General features: G+C 38.0%; 1 protein-coding gene across 3 annotated transcripts in view; it reads left to right on the forward strand.

Annotated features, from left to right (window-relative positions):
• CPNE4 (copine 4) overlaps nt 1-19,543 on the forward strand; it is a 495,629-nt gene that overhangs the window by 355,963 nt on the left and 120,123 nt on the right. For all 3 annotated transcript variants that reach the window (XM_045503637.1, XM_045503636.1, XM_045503638.1), the window contains 2 exons: nt 5,913-5,984; nt 10,886-10,960. In XM_045503637.1, coding sequence (XP_045359593.1) covers nt 5,913-5,984; nt 10,886-10,960 — 147 coding nt within the window. The remainder of the gene's footprint in view (nt 1-5,912; nt 5,985-10,885; nt 10,961-19,543) is intronic.

Raw genomic sequence — 19,543 nt, forward strand, 5'->3', positions numbered from 1 at the left:
ACAGGGGACTCTCCTGAAAAATGAGAACCCATGGTGTTAGCATATTGTCCATTTCACAGGGAAATAAGTGTTTCCTCCCCTGATCCATCTGTAAATGCATATCATGCATGGCACTGATGTCCCTCTGGTCCAACATTTTCTAAAAAGAGTGTCTCAACTTCTGTTTCCTCCCCATACACTTCGCCATTTTGTTGAATGGTAAAGATTGCAGTTATGACCCCATTGTAGAGTAAAAAATAATCAAATTAGAGGGCTTCTGCCTTTAGGTCTAAAATTAACTGCCTTTTATAGGCAGCATATAGATGAGTCTTGGTTTTTTTATCCATTCTGTAACACTATGTCTTTTGGTTGGTTATTCCATTTACATTCAAAGTAATCATTGATAAATATGTACTTATTGCCCATTTTATTACTTGTTTTGTGATCATTTCTGAAGATTTACTCCAATCCTTTCTTGTCTTTCTCTTTTTCATGTTTTGCTGATTTTCTTTAGTGATATATTTGGATTTCTTTCTCTTTATTCTTTGTGTATTTATTGGTGGTTTTTGATACATGCTTGCCATTATGCTTGTATATAAGCTCTTCTGCAAATAGCAGTTAATATTAAGTTGATGGTCATTTAAGTTTCAACCCATTCTTTCTCCTCTCCTTTCCACATTTTAGATACATATTATATTTTATATACTTTTTTGTGAGTTGCTTGACTGATTTTTTTACAGAAATATTCCTGTTTACAGCTCTTGTGTTTCCTACCTTTGTATGGTCACTTATGTTCTCTACTTTCCACTCAAAGAATCCCCTTTAGGGGTGCCTGAGTGGCTCAGTCAGTTAAGTGACTGACTCTTGGTTTCAGCTGACAGTGCAGAGACTGGCTGAGATTCTCTCTCTCCTCCTCCTCCTCCTCTCTGCCCCTCCCCAATTTGCACTATCTCTGTCTCTCTCAAAATAAATAAATAAACTTAAAAAAAAAAAAGAGTCCTCTTTAATGTTTCTTGCAGGGCTGGTTTAGTGGTCACAAATTCTGTTAGTTTTTGTTTTTCTGGGAAACTCTTTATCTCTCCTTCTATTCTGAATGATAGCCTTGCTGGATAGAGTATCCTTGGCTGCAGATCTTTCCCCTTCAGCACTTTGAATATGTCGTGCCACTTTCTTCTGGCCTGCCAAATTTCTACTGGAAAATCCTGCTAGCCTTATGGGTTTTCCTTTATAAGTTACTGATTTCTTTTGTCTTGTTGCTTTTACATTTTTTTCTTTATCACTGTACTTTTCAAATTTAATTACAATATGTATTGGTGTGGGTCTGCTTTTGTTTATTTTTATGGGAGTTCTTTGTGCCTCCTGGATCTGGATATCTGTTTCCTTCTACAGATTAAGGAAGTTTTCAGCTATTGTTTCTTTAAATAAATTTTCTGCCGCCTTTTCACTCTCTTCTTCTTTTGAGACTTCTAGAATATGAATGTTATTATGTTTGATGGAGTCACTGAGTTCTCTAAGTCTATTCTTGTTGTTGTTTTTTTTTTAATAATTCTTTTCTCTCTTTTGTTCAGCCTGATTACTTTCCATTACTCTCTCTTCTAGGTCACTAATTCATTCCTCTGCTTGTTTAATCCTACTATTCATTACATCAAGCATGTTTCTCATTTCATTTATTGAGGCTTTTATCTCTGCTGTGTTATTCTTTATCTCTGCATTAAGGGCCTCACTCATGTCTTCCAGTCTTTTCTCAAGTCCAGTGAATATTCCTTGTGATCATTGCTTTAAATTCTCTATCAAGCATTTTACTTAAATTAGAGGACTTCTACCAAGTGCATCCTCTTGCCAGGCAGAGCTGGCTGTTTGTTGGCCTTAGATGTCCTCTGACAAGACTTAAGGCCTTTCTAAGCCTGATGCAGTTGCTTCAGGAAACCTACATGAAAAGTGAGATTTGCAATGAATAGGGTTTTTTTCTATAGAACACTGACCCAGCTGGACATCCCTACCACTTTTGCCCAACAGTCCTAAGAATGGCAACATCATTGTTTGTTGATCATTATTACAATGAAAGGTTTGAATCCCTAATTATTACTCATTCTTTGGAGCTGAGATAGAGGCCTGGGGGCTGTAAAATTAAGTTTGTTTCATTGCTTGTTTGATTAGCCATTTGTATACCCAAATGCCCACTTATTAAGAAGGAATATTTCTGAGGATACTGCTTATCTTCCTAGTACTTGCAAAAGGTAAGAGCTGTAACATAGTAGCATTTTCTTTACACCCAACAAATGAGAATGTTGGCATTTCTAGAAAAGAGTGAGGGAAGAGAATGTGACCATCCAAGTTCTTGTAAGTTAAGTCTCCCTTGGTCTCACTTGAGGAATGAAAATGTGGATCTTGGAAGACAGAATTTGTAAAGACAGTGTGCCCATACCCATACCCGGTAACCCAATGAGTGTGTTATTACAGTGCTGAAGGGGTGGTGGGGTCACTTTGAGCCATAGGGGTAGGACACCAATGTGGATGAAACAATGAGAATGGAGTATTTCTTTTTATTTATTTATTTATTTTATTTATTTTTGAGAGAGAGAGAGAGACAGAGTGTGAGCCAGGGGAGGGGCAGAGAGAGGGAGACACAGAATCCGAAGCAGACCCCAGGCTCTGAGCAGTCAGCACAGAGCCCGACGCAGGGCTCAAACCCACGAACTGTGAGATCATGACCTGAGCTGAAGTCTGATGCTCAACTGGCCAAGCCACCCAGGCGCACCTGGACAGAAGTATTTCTGAGGCCAAATTTATTTAGTAAAAGATATGTTGCCTTTCTTTAGTCAGATGTTGGCCTGGCTGCTACTTACCAGTGACCCTTGTTTTGTAAATTATTCGTGTGTTTCCACTATTCCTCCTTGCTGAAAACCCCCTGGAGAGAAACTATAAAGTCTTTCTAATGTCCCTTTGCTGTTTGTTTCCCTGTGTTTCCTCTGTGTTTTGGTTCATCTCAAGTTCAAGAATGATGTCTACATTTTTCTAGGAAATTGTAGCTTTTCTCAAACAAGTGATAAGCTGTGAATGACAGAGGGAGAGGAGATAATTTTGGCTATGAACCACTGGAACCTTCTTAATGAGTAGAGTGAAAAAGATGAGGAATTTAGATTTAGAAGTAACTATAAGAAGGAATGCTAATTCTATATCATCTGAAATTTTTTTCACATCATTTTATTGATAGCCAGCTGTGAATTAAAAAAAAACAACAACCTATGTTCTTAATCATTATGCTACACCCCCCTTAACCAAGGCCAGTGTCTTCAGATTACTTCATTCTTAAGGTTTAAGTTGGTTATTTCTTTTTTTTTAATGTGTATTTATTTTTGAGACACACAGAGAGAGAGAGAAAGAGAGAGAGAGAAAGCACAAGGCGGGGAGGGGCAGAGAGAGAGAGAGGGAGACACAGAATCTGAAGCAGGCTCCAGGCTCTGAGCTGTCAGCACAGAGCCTGATGCGGGGCTTGAACTCACAAACCGCGAGATCATGACCTGAGTGGAAGTCAGACGCTTAACCACCTGAGCCACCCAGGTGCCCCTAACTTGATTATTTCTTTACAATCTTCTTCATGTTTACATATTGAGGGTTAAGTTCACAAATACGAGATCAAGGGCTTAAAAGCAAACACATAAAGTGAAAATCCAGGAGTGAAAATTTTCTGAACCTGTTTCATGAATTTACTTACCAGCTACGGCTTGACATCAGTTTCTGAAGTCAGAGCCATGTTCAAATCCCTGCCACACTAACTCTAAGGACTGTGTCCTTGGAAAAGTTACTTAAACTCTCTGTGTCCTATTTTCCTCATGTAGAAAAGGAAACTAACAATCCCAAATTTGTAATCATATAAAATTAGCAATAAAGTGACCACTAAAACAGAAACCTTAATCAATTTCTCATTTCCTGAAGATTCTATTCTATCTCTCTGCCTCACTTTATCACCAAATTTACTGAAAGATTTGTGTTCATATGTTTGCCCCATTTCCTTCCCTCTTCATCTCTTCTTCAACCTACTTCAATCTATTTTCTGCTCCAAACCTGAACACAATGAAGGGTAAGTAAATATTTGGGGAATGTGTTCTCCTTAAAATGGGAGCTCCCATTGCGGTCATCATCATCACCATCATCATCATCATCACCATCAAGCACCAGATGGTTTCTTAAAGAAATACTCTTTCCTCTTCAAATCATAGTCAGTTGAGAATCAGGATATTTTTATTTATTTATTTATTTATTTATTTATTTTGAGAGAGAGAGAGAGATTGAGCAAGGGAGGGTAGAGAGAGAGGGAGAGAAAGAATCCCAAGCAGGCTCCACACTGTCAGCACAGAGACCAATGTGGGGCTCAAATCCACGAACCATGAGATCATGACCTGAGCCAAAGTCAAGAGTTGGACACTTAACTGACTGAACCACCCAGGAGCCCCAAGAATCAGGATCTTTAAATCTGCTTGGCTTAGGAAAGTTCTATGAATTTTTTTTTATTTAACACAAGCACACTCAGTATTTTCATTGCTCTAAGACAGAGACAAAAATATCTAAGGATGTCAGAGAATGGGTTTGTCTCCTTGCTTTTTATAGTGATCTCCTTTCTTATTCTGTAAATAATGTGTATATGTATGTTGTTCCCTGTTGCTACATAAAAAATTATCCTAAAACTTGACAGCTGAAACAAGCATTAATCTCACAGAATCAGGGAAGAGTGTGGCTGTGTCCTCTGGATCAGGGTCTCTCACAAGGCTGCTGTCAAGGTGCAGGTATCTCAAGGCTCAACTTAGGGGAGGACCTGCTTCAAGCTCATCATGGGCCTCTTGGCAGACTTCTGGTTCTTACTGGCTGTTGACTGGAAACATCAATTCCTTGCTACATGGGCTGTTCTGTAGGGCTACTCACAACATAGTAACTTGCTCCCCCCAGGGCCAGGGCTCTGAGAAGAATAAGAGATGATGATCAAGAAGGAAGTGACATTCATTTTGTAACCTAATCTCAGAAGGGATACTCCATCACTTTTGTGGTATTCTATTCATTAGAAGCAAGTTATTAGATCTATCCCACGCTCAAAGAGAGAGAGTTGCACAATGGCATGAATAGGACTGTTGGGAGCCGTCTTAGGTAGAGCTGCTTACCACAAAGTATGACTTTGTTCTCCCTTAGCAAAAGCACAGCTTTCATTTGATTCTTTTAAACCTCTTCTCTTTTGGGAATCATGGGTTCCATATCCATCAGGTCTTCAATGCCTTGCCATACTTTTTTTTTTTTTTTTCAAAAAAAGGAAGTAAGAGGGGGATGTGACACGTTCTGCTAAAAATAGCTCCCAATATAATGGCAACTTTGGTTGTCATCACATGTTGTGCATTGATACTGAATTACGAAGAGGACTCCAATGACTCCTAGTGGTTTTCTGAGCATCAGTTTCCTAATGACTGACTTTATAGCTTCCTAAAGAATGTATTAAAAACAGAACTCTAGAGATTATAGATACAGAAGATGTATATTTAGACCTTGAGTTTCTTTTCCTCCCTGTAGCCCATCACCCACTTTGCGCAGAGGTTTTAGTGCTAGTTTGAGATCATTCTGAAACTTTATCTGCTTTATCATAAAATGCATATCCAACATTTTCTATCTAATTTGGTGGTAAACGTTTCAGAAACAATTAAGTCACCTCTGAATTAACTGAATCATCTGTAATTTCTTATGCCCTCACTCTCTTACATCACATGCCATAAGAAGAAAGAAAGAAGAACCTGTATTTAGGAGAGGCTTATGGAAAAATCTTAGAAAATAAACAGATACAGTGTTATAATTTCAAGTAGAGTTGTGAATGCAGAATTTTGTAAAGGAAAAACTAAAAAGTAGACAAACATTCATATAAATAATATCTTCACCTTTTGTTTTCTTTTGTGCAGATTGTTTCCCAGAGAAAACTGTCTAAATCCTTGTTGAAGCATGGGAACACAGCAGGGAAATCCTCCATCACGGTAAGCCCTCCCTTAGCAGCTCTCTGTCTTGGTGCTTAGACGGCGCTTGCTGGTCCAAACCTGCAGTGAGAAGCAGACTCTCTGCCCATTGGGGTTGATGCCACAACTGCCCAGCTGTCCAAGTCACCCCCATCCTTCTTGTTCCTTTTTTCTTAGTTATCCTTCTTGCCCATATAATTTTGACCCTTCCACCCCTAGGAAAAAGGAATAGAATAAGGATTTGAAAGTGAGGTCATTCACTTTTATTAAGCACTTCTGCAGTTAATATATAGGTTTTAGTGGAGGACAAAAATGGAGTTGTCAATGACATTAAGAATATAGAATTGTCTGGGGTTTTCAAATGATCAAACTACCTATCCCTGCTTCTCATTTTTTTGAGAATTAAAAATCTGCTCTGATAATGGTTAGTCCAAGGTTAGATTTGTTGCCTAAGGACCAGAGAACCCAGCATTTAGCCCTCCTCTTTAATGTAATAGTTTGGATTTATGTTATCGTTTTTAGTGGCCATTAACCACATGTGATTATTTAAACTTAAATAAAACTATTCAAAATTAAATAAAAGAAAATATCCATACCTTACACTAACCATGTATCAAGTGTTCATATATATCATAGCCAATATTTACATGTGGCTATGAATCTGGGGAGGGAAACAGAGATTCAGGAGGCACGGAGATCCCCCAACAAACTCAAGCCAAGGAGGTCCACACCAAGACACATAGTAATTAAAATGGAAAAAAATAGGGATAAAGAAAGAATTTTAAAGGTTCCAAGAAAAGACAGTTACATATGAAAGAAACACCATAAGGCTATCAGCTGATTTTTCAGCAGAAACGTTGTAGACCAGAAGGGAGTAGCATAATATATTCAAAGTGCTGAAAGGGAAAATTTTGCAGCCAGGAATACTCTATCTAGCAAGGCTACCATTCAGAATAGGAGAGATAAAGAGTTTCCCAGACAAATAAAAATTAAAAGAATTCATGACCACTAAACCAGCCTTACAAGAAATGTTAAGGGGGATTCTGTGAGTGCAAAATAAAACCCATAAGTAAGAGTAAGAAAAATAGCACAAAAGCCGAAAAATTAAGTGTGTCTGTAAAAATCAGTCAAGAGAAGCACAAGATAAAAGGATATAAAATGTGGTACCAAATATCTGAAATGTGGAGGGGAAAAGAATGAATAATGAGTTCAAAATTAAGGGACCATTAGCGTGATATAGACTGCTATACGCCGAAGATGTTATATATAAACTGAATGGTAACCACAAATCAAAAAACAGTAATAGATATGCAAAAAAATAAAAAGTAAGGAATCCAAGTATTTTACTAGAGAAAACTAATCATGAGATAAAGAACAAGAGAATAAAGGAATAGAGAGGAACTATAAAAACAACCACAAAAAAAGTAACAAAATGGCAATAATTACTTTGAATGTAGATGTACCAAATACTCCAATCAAAAGACATAGAGTGACAGAATAGATTTAAAAAAAGAGAGAGAGAGACCCATCTATATTCTGCCTACAAGAGATTTATTTCATACCTAAAGACACATACAGATTCAAAGTGAAAGGATGGAGAAACATTTATCATGTAAGTGGAAGTAAAATGAAAGCCAGGGTAGCAATACTTATATTGGAAAAAATAGATTTTAAAATAAAGGCTATAACAAGGGACAAAAAAGGACACTTTAGAGTCATAAACAGTACAATCCAACAATCATGTCCACTCTCACCAGTTATTTAACATAGCACTGGAAGTCCTAGCCACACCAGTCAGACAAGAGGAATGAATAAAAGGCATCCAAATTGGTAAGGAAGAAGTAAAACTTCTACTATTTGCAGATGACGTGATACTCTATAAAGAAAACCCTAAACACTCCACCAAAAAGCTACTAGAACTGATCAATGAATTGAGTAAGATTGCAGGATACAAAATTAATGTACAGAAATCCATGGCAGTTTTATATACAGAAATAAAACAACAGAAAGAGAAATTAAGAAAGCAATCCTATTTAGTATTGCACCAAAGATAACCAAATACCTAGGAATAAACTTAGCTAAGGAGGTGAAAGACCTGTACTCTGAAAACTATGAAATATTGATGAAAGAAATTGAACATGACACAAACGAGTGGAAAGATACTCCAATGTCATGAATCAGAAGAATAAATATTGTTAAAATATCTATACTACCTAAAGCAATCAGCACATTCAATGCAATCCCATCAAAATACCAACATTTTTCACAGAACTAGAATAAACAATCCTAAAATTCCTATGGAACCATGGAAGACCCCAAATAGCCAAAAAAATCTTGAAAAAGAAAGACAAAGGTGGAGGTGTCACAATTCCAGATTTCAAGTTATACTACAAAGCTTTAGTAATCAGAACAGTATGGTATTGGCATAAAAATAGTCACATAGAGCAATGCAATAGAATAGAAAGACCAGAAATATACCCACGTTTATATGGTCAATTAATCTTTGACAAAGGAAGAAAGCATATGCAATGAGAAAAAAGATGGCCTCTTAGACAAATGGTGTTGGGGAAATTGGATGGCTACACACAAAAGAATGAAACTGGACCACTGGCTTACACCATACAGAAAAATAAATTCAAAACAGATTAAGGACCTAAATGTAAGACCTAAAACTAATAATCCTAAAAGAGAATAGGCAGTAATTTATCCAACATTGGACATAGCAACTTTTTTCTAGATATTTCTCCTGAGTCAAGGGAAACAAAAGCAAAAATAAACGAGACTACATCAAAATAAAATGCTTCTACACAGCAAAGGAAATAATCAACAAAACTAAAAGACATTCTAATGAATGGGAGAAGATATTTGCAAATGACATCTCTGATAAACGGTTAGTATCCAAAATATATAAAGAACTTATACAACTCAACACCCTAAAAACAAATAATCCAATTAAAAATAGGCAGAGTACATGAACAAACAGTTCTCCAGAGAGGACATACAAATGACCAACAGACACATGAAAAGATGCCCAATGTCACTCATCATCAGGGAAATGCAAATCAAAACTACAATGAGATATCACCTCATACATGTCAGAATGGCTAAAATCAAAAACACAAGAAACAAGTGTTAGGATGTGGAGAGAAGCCTCATGCATTGTTGGTGGGAATGCAAGCTTGTGTAGCCACTGTAGAAGAGTATAGGGGTTCCTCAAAAAGTTAAAAATGGAACTACTGGGGCGCCTGGGTGGCGCAGTCGGTTTAGCGTCCGACTTCAGCCAGGTCACGATCTCGCGGTCCGTGAGTTCGAGCCCCGCGTCAGGCTCTGGGCTGATGGCTCAGAGCCTGGAGCCTGTTTCCGATTCTGTGTCTCCCTCTCTCTCTGCCCCTCCCCCGTTCATGCTCTGTCTCTCTCTGTCCCGAAAATAAATAAACGTTGAAAAAAAAATTAAAAAAAATTAAAAATAAAAAAAAATGGAACTACCCTATGATCCAGTAATTGCACTACTGGGTATTTACCCAAAGAATACAAAAACACTAATTTGAAGGGATACAAGCATCCCTATGTTTATTGCTGCATTATTTACAATAGCCAAGATATGGAAACAGCTAAAGTATTCATCCATAGATGAATGGATAAAGAAGATGTGGTATCTATATATACAATGGAATATTATTCAGCCATAAAAAGAATGAAATCTTGCCATTGGCAAGAACATGGATGGAGCTAGAGAGTATAATGTTGAATGAAATAAGCCAATCAGAGAAAGGTAAATACCATATGATCTTACTTATATATGGACTTTAAGAAACAAAACAAGCAAAGGAAAAGATTTTTTTTTAAAGGAGAGAGAGACAAAATAAGAAATAGATTCTTAACTATAGAGAACTGATGGTTACCAGAGGGGAGGGGGTGTGGGGATGGGTGAAATAGGTGAGGGGGATTAAAGAGCAGTTATCATGATGAACACCAAGTAATATATAGAACTGTTGTATCATTGTACTATACACCTGCAAGTAATATAACATGTTATGTGAAACAGCTGTAATTTTTAAAAAATTAATAAAAAAATAATTACGCATGGCTATCAGTTACTGTATTGGACAGTGCAGATTACAGAACATTTCTGTCATCACATAGTGTTCAATTGGGCAATACTGGAAGTATTTCTAAATAAAACCTTACATTTTCAAAGTACTCTAGTATTTGAAACTTTGGCATCTTGTTTTAGAGCCCTTGAGAAAGGTAGAGAAAGTGTTCTCATCATTTAGTTGTGGGGACAAAAGAAAAAGAAAAGGTAGAATGACTTACCAGGAGAATCTGAATTGCTAGGGAGGTAAATTGCCAGGAGGCAAACCTCCTGAGTTCCTTTGAACATTCCTTTTTAACTTGAAAGTGACTGATTCCCTTTTCAAAAATTTTAAGCCATTTTTTAAGGGAAAAATTCAAAAGGATTCCCTGTGATTTAAGTTATGACCATTCTCACAAGCACTTACCTGAGTTTGTTGCTTGAATATTTTAAATGATACATTCATGTCAAAGTTTTTTTTTTTTTAACTTCTTGGTTCAATTCCATACAAATGATTCAAAGGGTCTTTGAAGACCCCATTGTTGCTCTAAAAAGCCATGAATCCAAAGGCTCACTTGCAAAGCCCACAGTCCCAGAGAAGTTTTGGGATATTAAATCCAGGTATGAGATTTACCTTTGTTCTTTCCCAGGAGAACAACCCCTCATCTTGCCATCTTTACTTTAAGACATCTTAGAGATCTTTTTCCTTCACTCATCTCAAAAATATTTAATCTCCTTCTTAATTTTAAATATTTAAATACTTCTCTTAATCTGGGATCCTTGGAGTAGAACAATGACTTCAACAGCTTCTGGAAAACACTTGAAAATATGTGAAAATTTTTTCCTTTAGGTGATTGCTGAAGAATTATCTGGCAATGATGACTACGTTGAACTTGCATTCAATGCACGGAAATTGGATGACAAGGTAAAGTGCTGGGTGTTAACCTAACTGAAGAAAGTAATAAGGCTAACATACAAAGTTTAATCAGATTTTCCCCTGAAGCTGTTTTCTCCCTTTCCCACATTATTAGACAGATCAAAGATTTCACAGAGGTCTGCAAAGTAAGACTTTCCCCAAATTTTAGAAGCAGTTCATGAGAAGTGGGAGGGACTATAATTAAAAGAAGACAATTTTGTTACACCTAGGCTTCATTTGTTCCCAAATGTCACAGGTCAATGTGCACAGATAAATACGGTTTAAGCCCATTGTTAGGGACATTTCATAAGAAAAAAGAAGACATGAAAGGGAGGAAAAGTGACTTTCGTTAAGCACCTATGTTTTCCAGGAACAGTGTTAAGAGCTTTTTTTTTTTTAAGTTTATTTATTTTGAGACAGAGAGAGAGTGCATGTGAGGGGTGGGGAGGGGCAGAGAGAGGGGGACTGAAAAAATCCCAAGCAGTCTCCATGCTGTCAGCACAGAGACCAACTTGGGGCTCCATCTCACAAACCGAGAGATCATGATCTGAGCTGAAATCAAGAGTCAGATGCTTAACCAACTGAGCCACCTAGGCACCCCTAGAGCTTTTCATGCGTTATCACATTTGATCATTCTTACAGCTCCCATGTAACAGGCATTATTAACTTTTGCTTTGCAGATGAGGAAACAGATTCAAAGATGAAATAACTTAAGGTCATTCCATGTGTTAGTCCAGATAATCCAAGAAACAGACACCAAGACAGGCTTAAATACCCAAGGATTTTATTAGGAAAATGCTTGTGTAGGGAACATAGGGAGGAAGTTTGCAGACCGCAATGCAAGTCTTACCATAACTAAAGGAGAGAGGGAGAGAGGGAGAGAAGAGCAGGTGGCAGTGTCCTAGAATGCCATTCAGTCTAAGGAAGGGTCAGCGAAGCCATCAGGGAGTCCTGGGGCCAATATTGACCAGCAGAAAAGTTTCATGTCTCCCATGCCTGCCTTAATATCCCCTACACATGCAGGCACTGGCTGGGAGCAGCCCATGGGAAGCCTGGCCTTGGTGCAAGTGCAGAGATGTATTTCAGGGCACAGTGGCTGGGGCCCTTGGTCAGTTACATTCCCTGTAGTGGGAGGTCTGTAAAGCAGCTTTCTTGGCCAACATATCCTGCTAGTAAATTGTAAAACTGAGGATTCATTTCCATGTCGGTTACATGGGAGTCTGACTCCCGTCTGTGTTCTTTCTATTGTATCTCACAATTTTTACCCAACCATAAGCCATGTTAGTCTTGTATATACAGAAAAAGTTCCTTAGTTTCCACCCATCAAAAAGGGTGGGGGGGTGTCCTTTCCAACCTCACCATATTTTTCTGATCTCCCTCCAACCATATCTTTAAGTCAAAAAAACACATCACATTAATAAATATATGCACAAAGGATTCCATTTTCCTAGAGCACAACTAGAGAACAGGGGATTTTTAGAGGTGGCACCACTTTTTCAAACACTTGCTTATAGGCATTAGGCTGAAAAAGGTAAACCAATGTCTCAAGCAATTCCTTAAAGTCTTAGGCAGCTTATATCCTGGCGTATCTCATTCACTTTCACCTATGAATAGTACTCAGCCCATTTATACACCCATTAGCTCATTCTTGTATTTGTTCATTCTCCACTCATCATTCATTCACAAATCTTTGCTGCATGCTTGTTATGCATTAGATGGTGGGAAAAGACATTCTTTAAACCATTCTCATACCCACAACCTAGAATTCACTGTCTAACTAAGTGAAACATAAATTTAAACAACAAATGGTATAAATAATACTATAGCCATGACGGGATGTGATAGGTGATGTATAATCAGAGTGTCTGGAGAAGGTTAATTCATTCTGCCTAGGGACATCAGAAAAGACTCTATACTTATGAATGGATGATATTTGGATGTCTTTAGTGTCCTGAGTAGATTGTGTGAAACTTTCGAGAACTGCTACTTTCTGCCATTAGCATGAACTGGGTGCTGGAAACTGCAGTGTGCATTGATGTCACTTGGACGTAAGCTTTTAATCTTCAGTTCCTAATGGCTATTATGCTCTTTCCTTTCCCATCATCTCCCCAGGTTTTGGAATAATTCACCAAATTTCTTTGTAGTATCTTTCCTGATGCCATTATAAGCCACTGGGTCAGTGTGTAGCAGTTTTAAGCTGCTCAGTTAATGGCTTATAATGGCTTCTTTCTACTTAATAGTCTCTTAAGCACCTCTAGTCCACTTTCTAACTGACTTATGTTATAGTGCAAGAGGACTTGGGGGTTTGTTAGTGGGCCCATTAGCTCTGAGGTGTTTGAACAGTTTCCCTTCATTTGAATGAGTACTGGCTCACAAAACTGAAAAAAATCTCATGTAGCACTTAATTTGGTTCTAGGTGGCCATTCCCACCTTTGTCTGGGGTGATTATCTAAGGCCCTGGTCACCGCTGAGCCTCAGTGCCCCAGTGATGTAGACTCCAGATCCTTCAAATTATGGTGGTATCTAGCCCAGACTCCTTAGTAATCCAGAGAGGAGAAGGCTGAGGCCATTGCTCCTCTTTGGACTGGTGAAGGTGAATGGTCTTAGGTGGAAAAAGGGGAAAGTTGTAGAATTAAGGAGCTCTAAGATGATACCGTGAAGATCACCTCATACAACCTCTTCAGGAAACCAAGGCTCAGCAAGGTCTGGTGACTTATCCAGATACTACTACTCCACTGGTTATGTATTGCTGCAAAGCAAACCACCTCAACACCTAGTGACTTAACTCTTCTATTACATGTTATGATTTTGAGGGTCAGAAATTCAGGCATGGTTCAATGGGGCAATTCTTCTGCTTCTTATGATGTTGACAGAAGCCATACAGCAATACTCAGCTAGGGGAGGAGCTTGTCTGGAGAGCTCAGTCTAGCTTTACTCACATGCCTGGCACATGGAATGGCTGAAAGGCTGGGTTCAGCTGGGTTGGTCAGCCAGCATGCCTACATAGTAGTCTTGGGTTAGGCACATTTCCCACATGGTGGCTGGCTCTTCCCAGAGAAAGCATCCCAGGAGAACAGAAAAGCTGAGTGGCATTTTTATGACTTAGCCTTGGAAGTCATGCAGCATCACGTCTGCTGCATTGTGTTAGTTCTATGTAGGTCATAAGGCCTGCCCAGAATCAAAGAGAGGGGAGTTAGACTGCACACTCTGATGGAGGAGTGGCAAAGTTGTGCTGTAGAAAAGCATGTGGACAGTGGACATGGTGGTAGCCATCTTTGGAAAATGCAATTTGCCACAGTATTTTTGTGATAGAATCAGAATAAGATAATACAATTATTTCATGTCACAGCAAGAAAAATAGTTCCCAGAGTTTATCAGGGAGAACCTCCTTCTTGCTTTTAGCATTACCTACATAACCTGCATGTTAGCAGTTAAACTTATCTATTAATTGAGAAAATGTATCATGACTAAAAGCCACTAAGATAAATAAAGGTCTTAGTTTTTTAATTGTGTTAATTAGTATCATGAGAGCAACTAATTTCTACATATACTTGAAAGTTTTCAGTATGAATATGTGGGGAAAATATGCTGTATCCAACTCAGACAATGTGTATAGGTCATCTGGATCCCCAAGCCCCTGTAATACTCTGGTAACCTTCTGATACCCAAATGCATCAGGTAGAAAGCCTCTGATCTAATGTCATTGTTCTCATCTGTAAAAGAGATGTGAAATGACTTACCCAAGGCTATACACACATACACACACACACACACACACACACACACACACACACACACACACACAGTCACTGACAGAGAGGGATTCAATCAGGTTGCCTATCTAAAATCCAAATTTTTCTTCAGGACTTAGGGCAAATGAATATAAGTTGAATTGGTCTCTAGATGTGGAGAACTTGGTATTTCAGGGAAATAGAACCAGGGAGGAGGGAGGTGAAGGTATGCTGTAGGCAGTTGTCCTCAAAGTGTGGTTCAAGGTCCCAAGACCGTTTCAGGGGAATGCATGAGGTCAAAACTGTTTTCATAATAATACTAAGGTATTTTCATTCTTCACTCTCATTCATTCACATGTGTACAATGGTTTTTTGGAAGTGGCATGATGTCTAATATCACAACAGATTGAATGCAAAAACAGATATGAGAATCCTGTTGCCTTCTATTAAGCCATTAAGTCATTAAACTGATTTGCAAAAATGTAAAATAATGCCACTTTTCTGACTATTTTTTAAATTTGGAAAATGTGGTTGTTTTCCACTAAAATGCTATTTTTGTTATTTTTAAAATGATGCAACAAATGAATATTTTTTAAATTTCAGTTTTAGTTTATAATAGGATAAATGCCAATAGATATAATCCACATAAACAAAAGCTCCTTGAGGTCCTCAATAATTTTTAAGAATGTAAAGGGGTTTTAAGACCAAAGAGTTTGAGAACTGCTATTGTAGGTATACCAGTGAGCACTAAGTACTTTGCAAATCACAATGACAGAGAAATTCCCCCTTTTCTTTTGATAGAAACAGTCACTTAACTTGCATTTCCAGCGAATCAGCAGCCATCTACCTAAGATCGAAATCCAGAGTCCTTGAAATCTGAGAGGTAGTCTTCAATGACAGCCACACATAAAATAGATTAGGTTTGCAAGAAATAACTTATTTATCTAACGTTAATGCAATTCACTTAATGGAGAGGTAGGTGTTCTAATTTCTAAAGTACATTTAGTACATTAGCAGCTAGTTGGCAATTAATCTAATAAGTAAGTAGAGATAGGAATGTAATCACTTTAGAACATTCAAGCCAACAAAGAGTATTCTTTCTCTTTTTCCTGAGAAAGTATTCATGTTGGTATGCTGGAACTAATTCTCTCACTAATGATCCCCACATCTGTAGCAGTACTCATTATAAACTCCATTTTTAGTGTTCCCGAGATGCTAGATTGATGGGTTGCTGAATAAATAAACACATATGTCTCTAAAGCAGAGGTTGGCAAACTTTTTCTATAAAGGACCAGATGATAAATATTTTAGACTTTGCAGGCCAGATAGTCTCTGTCCCAACTACTCAGCTCTGCTTCTGAAGCATGGACACAGCCATAGACAGTACGTAAATGAATATGTCAGCCTTCCAGTATAACTTTATTTACAAAAACAAGCTGTGGGCCAGATTTAGGCCACACACCATAGTTTGCCAACCCCTGTTCTAAAGCAACATTAAATCTCTAACTCCTGGGCTGTGATTTTACTATGTTCAAGTATGCTGCCTGAAAACTAACCTAGCCTGAGTTGATGACAGCAAGTTATAATTAATGAGCATCTATTATATACCGAGTGTCAGGCATCTAACCTACATTATCTCCAAAACTCAAAAACATATTCCTAAAGATGGATGTTATTATTTACATTTTACAGATGAAGCATAATAAGGTTAAATAGTTTGTCCAAAGTCACAGTGATATAGAGTTTGGGTATGGCCCCAAATCTTTCAGATACTCTTTTCTTATTCCAATATTCCATTTTCAAGATCGCTGTCATAGAAATGCACTGCTTCTTTTTCTATTCCAGACCTCAGCGGATTGCTTATTGCCTTCTTGCCTGACAAAATGTCTTTCATATTGGACCAAAAGGGCAGGGCGATATAGCCTCCAAGTTATTAAAAATTCTACCAGAGCAAAACCTCAGTAAAATGCCTATATCATTAACCTTGCTTGCACTGAGCTGTCCCAAGGGCCATCTTAATGCTGATGGTCAAGCAAAAAAAAAAAAAAAAAAAAAAAAAAAAAAGCCAAAAATTCCACATTGTGTCATGCAACCATACAATTAATCCCAGAGTTGTTGTTTTTAAGTTACAAATTTCTGAGTGTACATTTACGATATTTTTGAGCTGCTTATGAATTGTTTTATTTCTAGGAATCAGAGGACTCCTTAGTGGTAATCATCCCTGATAGTCATGTAGTCCTTTACAAAGTGTCCTCATACACTGTGTCTCTTATTGATAATAATTGTGGCAGCAACACTTTTTGAGTACTTATTGCCAGGTGCTGGACTCAACATATCACATGGATCAGTGATTCCCACAGTGGTAGGAGGCAAAATGTGACATCCTTTCCATTTACCAACCAGAAAACTGAGCCTTAAAGAAATTAAATATCTTGCCCCAGATCATGGAGATTGTAAATAGTGGAGTCAGGATTTGAAAGCAGTACTCAAGATAGTGTGCCCGTAGTAGATTCTCAATTACATGAAGGCATAGATGGCATCTGATCTTTCCTTCCTTGATTTATACTTTGTCCTGACAACATCTCTGTGTTAACCCTATAAATAGTATTTTATTTTATTTTTGAATGTTTATTTTTGTGAGAGAGAGAGAAAGAGCATGAGCCGGGGAGAGTCAGAGAGAGGGGGACAGAGGATCCAAAACGGACTCCATGCCGACAACAGTAAGCCCAATGTGGGGCTGCACTCCTGAGTTTCGAGATCCTGAGTCACACTGAAGTCCAACACTCAACTGACTGAGCCGGCCAAGTGCCCCACCCTAAATAGTGTTTTAAAGGAATATAAAATAAAATAGAAAAACTGTTGTGATATACTACCAAGACAAAAAAAGATGTTAAAGTGTATGTAAAGTATGATTACAAATATATTTTTAAAAGAAAGAAAAGAAAATTATGTCTAGATTCTAGAAAAATATTTACCAGAATGTTATTGATAGTTGTGGAATTATGGATATGAGTATTGGCTGCGTTTTTCCTTCTTTTTTTTCTTACTTTCTATTTTTAAATAAAAATAACAAAAGTTTAAAATATCAATGAAAGAGAAAAGAAAAATGACTGATAAAATTCCTTCAGTGTGGTCAGCAATTTTTAAGTGCAATTCACCAGCATGTTCCCTGAGGGAGCAACAATCTATTTAAGGAAACAAAGCCGAAACTCTAAGAGAGGAATCCAAGGGCATCTAGGAACAAGCTAATGTGGCTCACATCCATTATGAAAGGGAGGTAAGAGGGAGGTTCCAATTTTTTAAGATGAGTATTAAAAATAAGTGGGGAGGGGAGAAATGTGAATGTCTTGAGTAAAAGGGGTAGAGATAGGAATTGACTACCAGTTTGGGAGGGAAAGGGGCCATTTTGGTAGACAGACACAGTTTGCAGGACAGATTTATTGGCAAAAATAGCCATTGTGGGTTCTTAACAAGATGAAGCTTGTGGTAATTTGGTACCTTCAAAAATAGAATAGGAAGGTATACACCAGACTCCAACTGTTGTGGCTCATGGTGTTTAGTTTCAGGCTGGGGCAGGAAGACCACAGGGGTAAGATAAATAGTCCTATCTCCCATCTTTTCTCTTTCTAAGGTGTCCTACAAGGTTTCTAGTTTCTAGGCTGATATTGTTTATTATAGAGCCTGTCATATTGTTTTCCTGCTCAAGATCTGACATTGACTCCCAACTGCTTCCCAAGGCAGATGCAGAGTCTTTGGATGAGCATTTAAGACCCTTCACCTCATGGAGCTGACTTTGTCAGCATTGTCTCAAACTCCTCTCCACATCCTTAGGCTGCAGTAGAATTAAGCTGCTTAGTGTGCCTCTCTGTTCACTCTTTCATACCTTCAATCATTCTGTTCCATCCCTAGAAATAACTTCCTCACAACCACATTTCCCAGTGAAAATCCATCCCCTCTTACCGCCAAACCAGATGCTACTTTGAAGAGTTGAACCCAAGTTTTATCCTTCCTTGTATATTAACATCAAGCACAAAGACTCTATGATCAGTATATTTCCTGAGAATATTTTGTTGAGCTGAAGACTAGGATGGCTTTTGGCTTCATTCTGTTTTGCCGCAGTCTAGAATTCGGTGGGGGTTGGGGGGTGGGGGGATCACTTGAGGAAATACATAATAAGAGTGTAGTGACTAAGGCTATTGCTCAGATAGCCTCCTATTCTATACCAGTTGTTCATATCATTCATTCATTTATTTGTGTATTCATTCATACATTCCATAAACACTATGTACCACTAAAGTCTAGACATTGTAAAATATGAGGAAATTGTAGAGATATAAAAGAAAATCAGATATAATTCCTCCTTTCTGAACATTCATAATCTATTGGGGTAGAAACTAAGTGTACAGGAAGGATATGGCTATGTCTGCTTCTAGTAATGAAGTACCTGCTTGTTTTACATTATTCTCCCAATGAAAATGGCTAGAAACACTGGATAAGAACCAAGAGACATCTGTTTGAAGGTCCTAAGGCTGTCAGGTTTTGAGGGGCCAAAAATGGAAAGAAGAGAAATCCGCTGAGGTGATTCACACATTCTATCCAGGTTTTCCACTCAAGGCAGTTCCTCAAGCCTGATTAATAAAACACCATGGGTAGAGATGCTAAGAAGCCTAGCAGAAAATAGATAGTGAGAAATAAGAAAGTAAGCAGAGGTCTTTGTAATCTCATGGGCCTGGAGAAGCAAAACTGAAGTTCAGGGATACTAAGAGAGCTAGGGCCCAAGATTCAGAGATGCTTCAGAGAAACAGTCTGAATGTCTTATTCTCCCAAGACAACCACTAATTAGCAAAGCAGCATAAAGAGA

Source organism: Leopardus geoffroyi, chromosome C2, assembly GCF_018350155.1.
Source record: "Leopardus geoffroyi isolate Oge1 chromosome C2, O.geoffroyi_Oge1_pat1.0, whole genome shotgun sequence".
Classification (NCBI taxonomy): Eukaryota; Metazoa; Chordata; class Mammalia; order Carnivora; family Felidae; genus Leopardus; species Leopardus geoffroyi.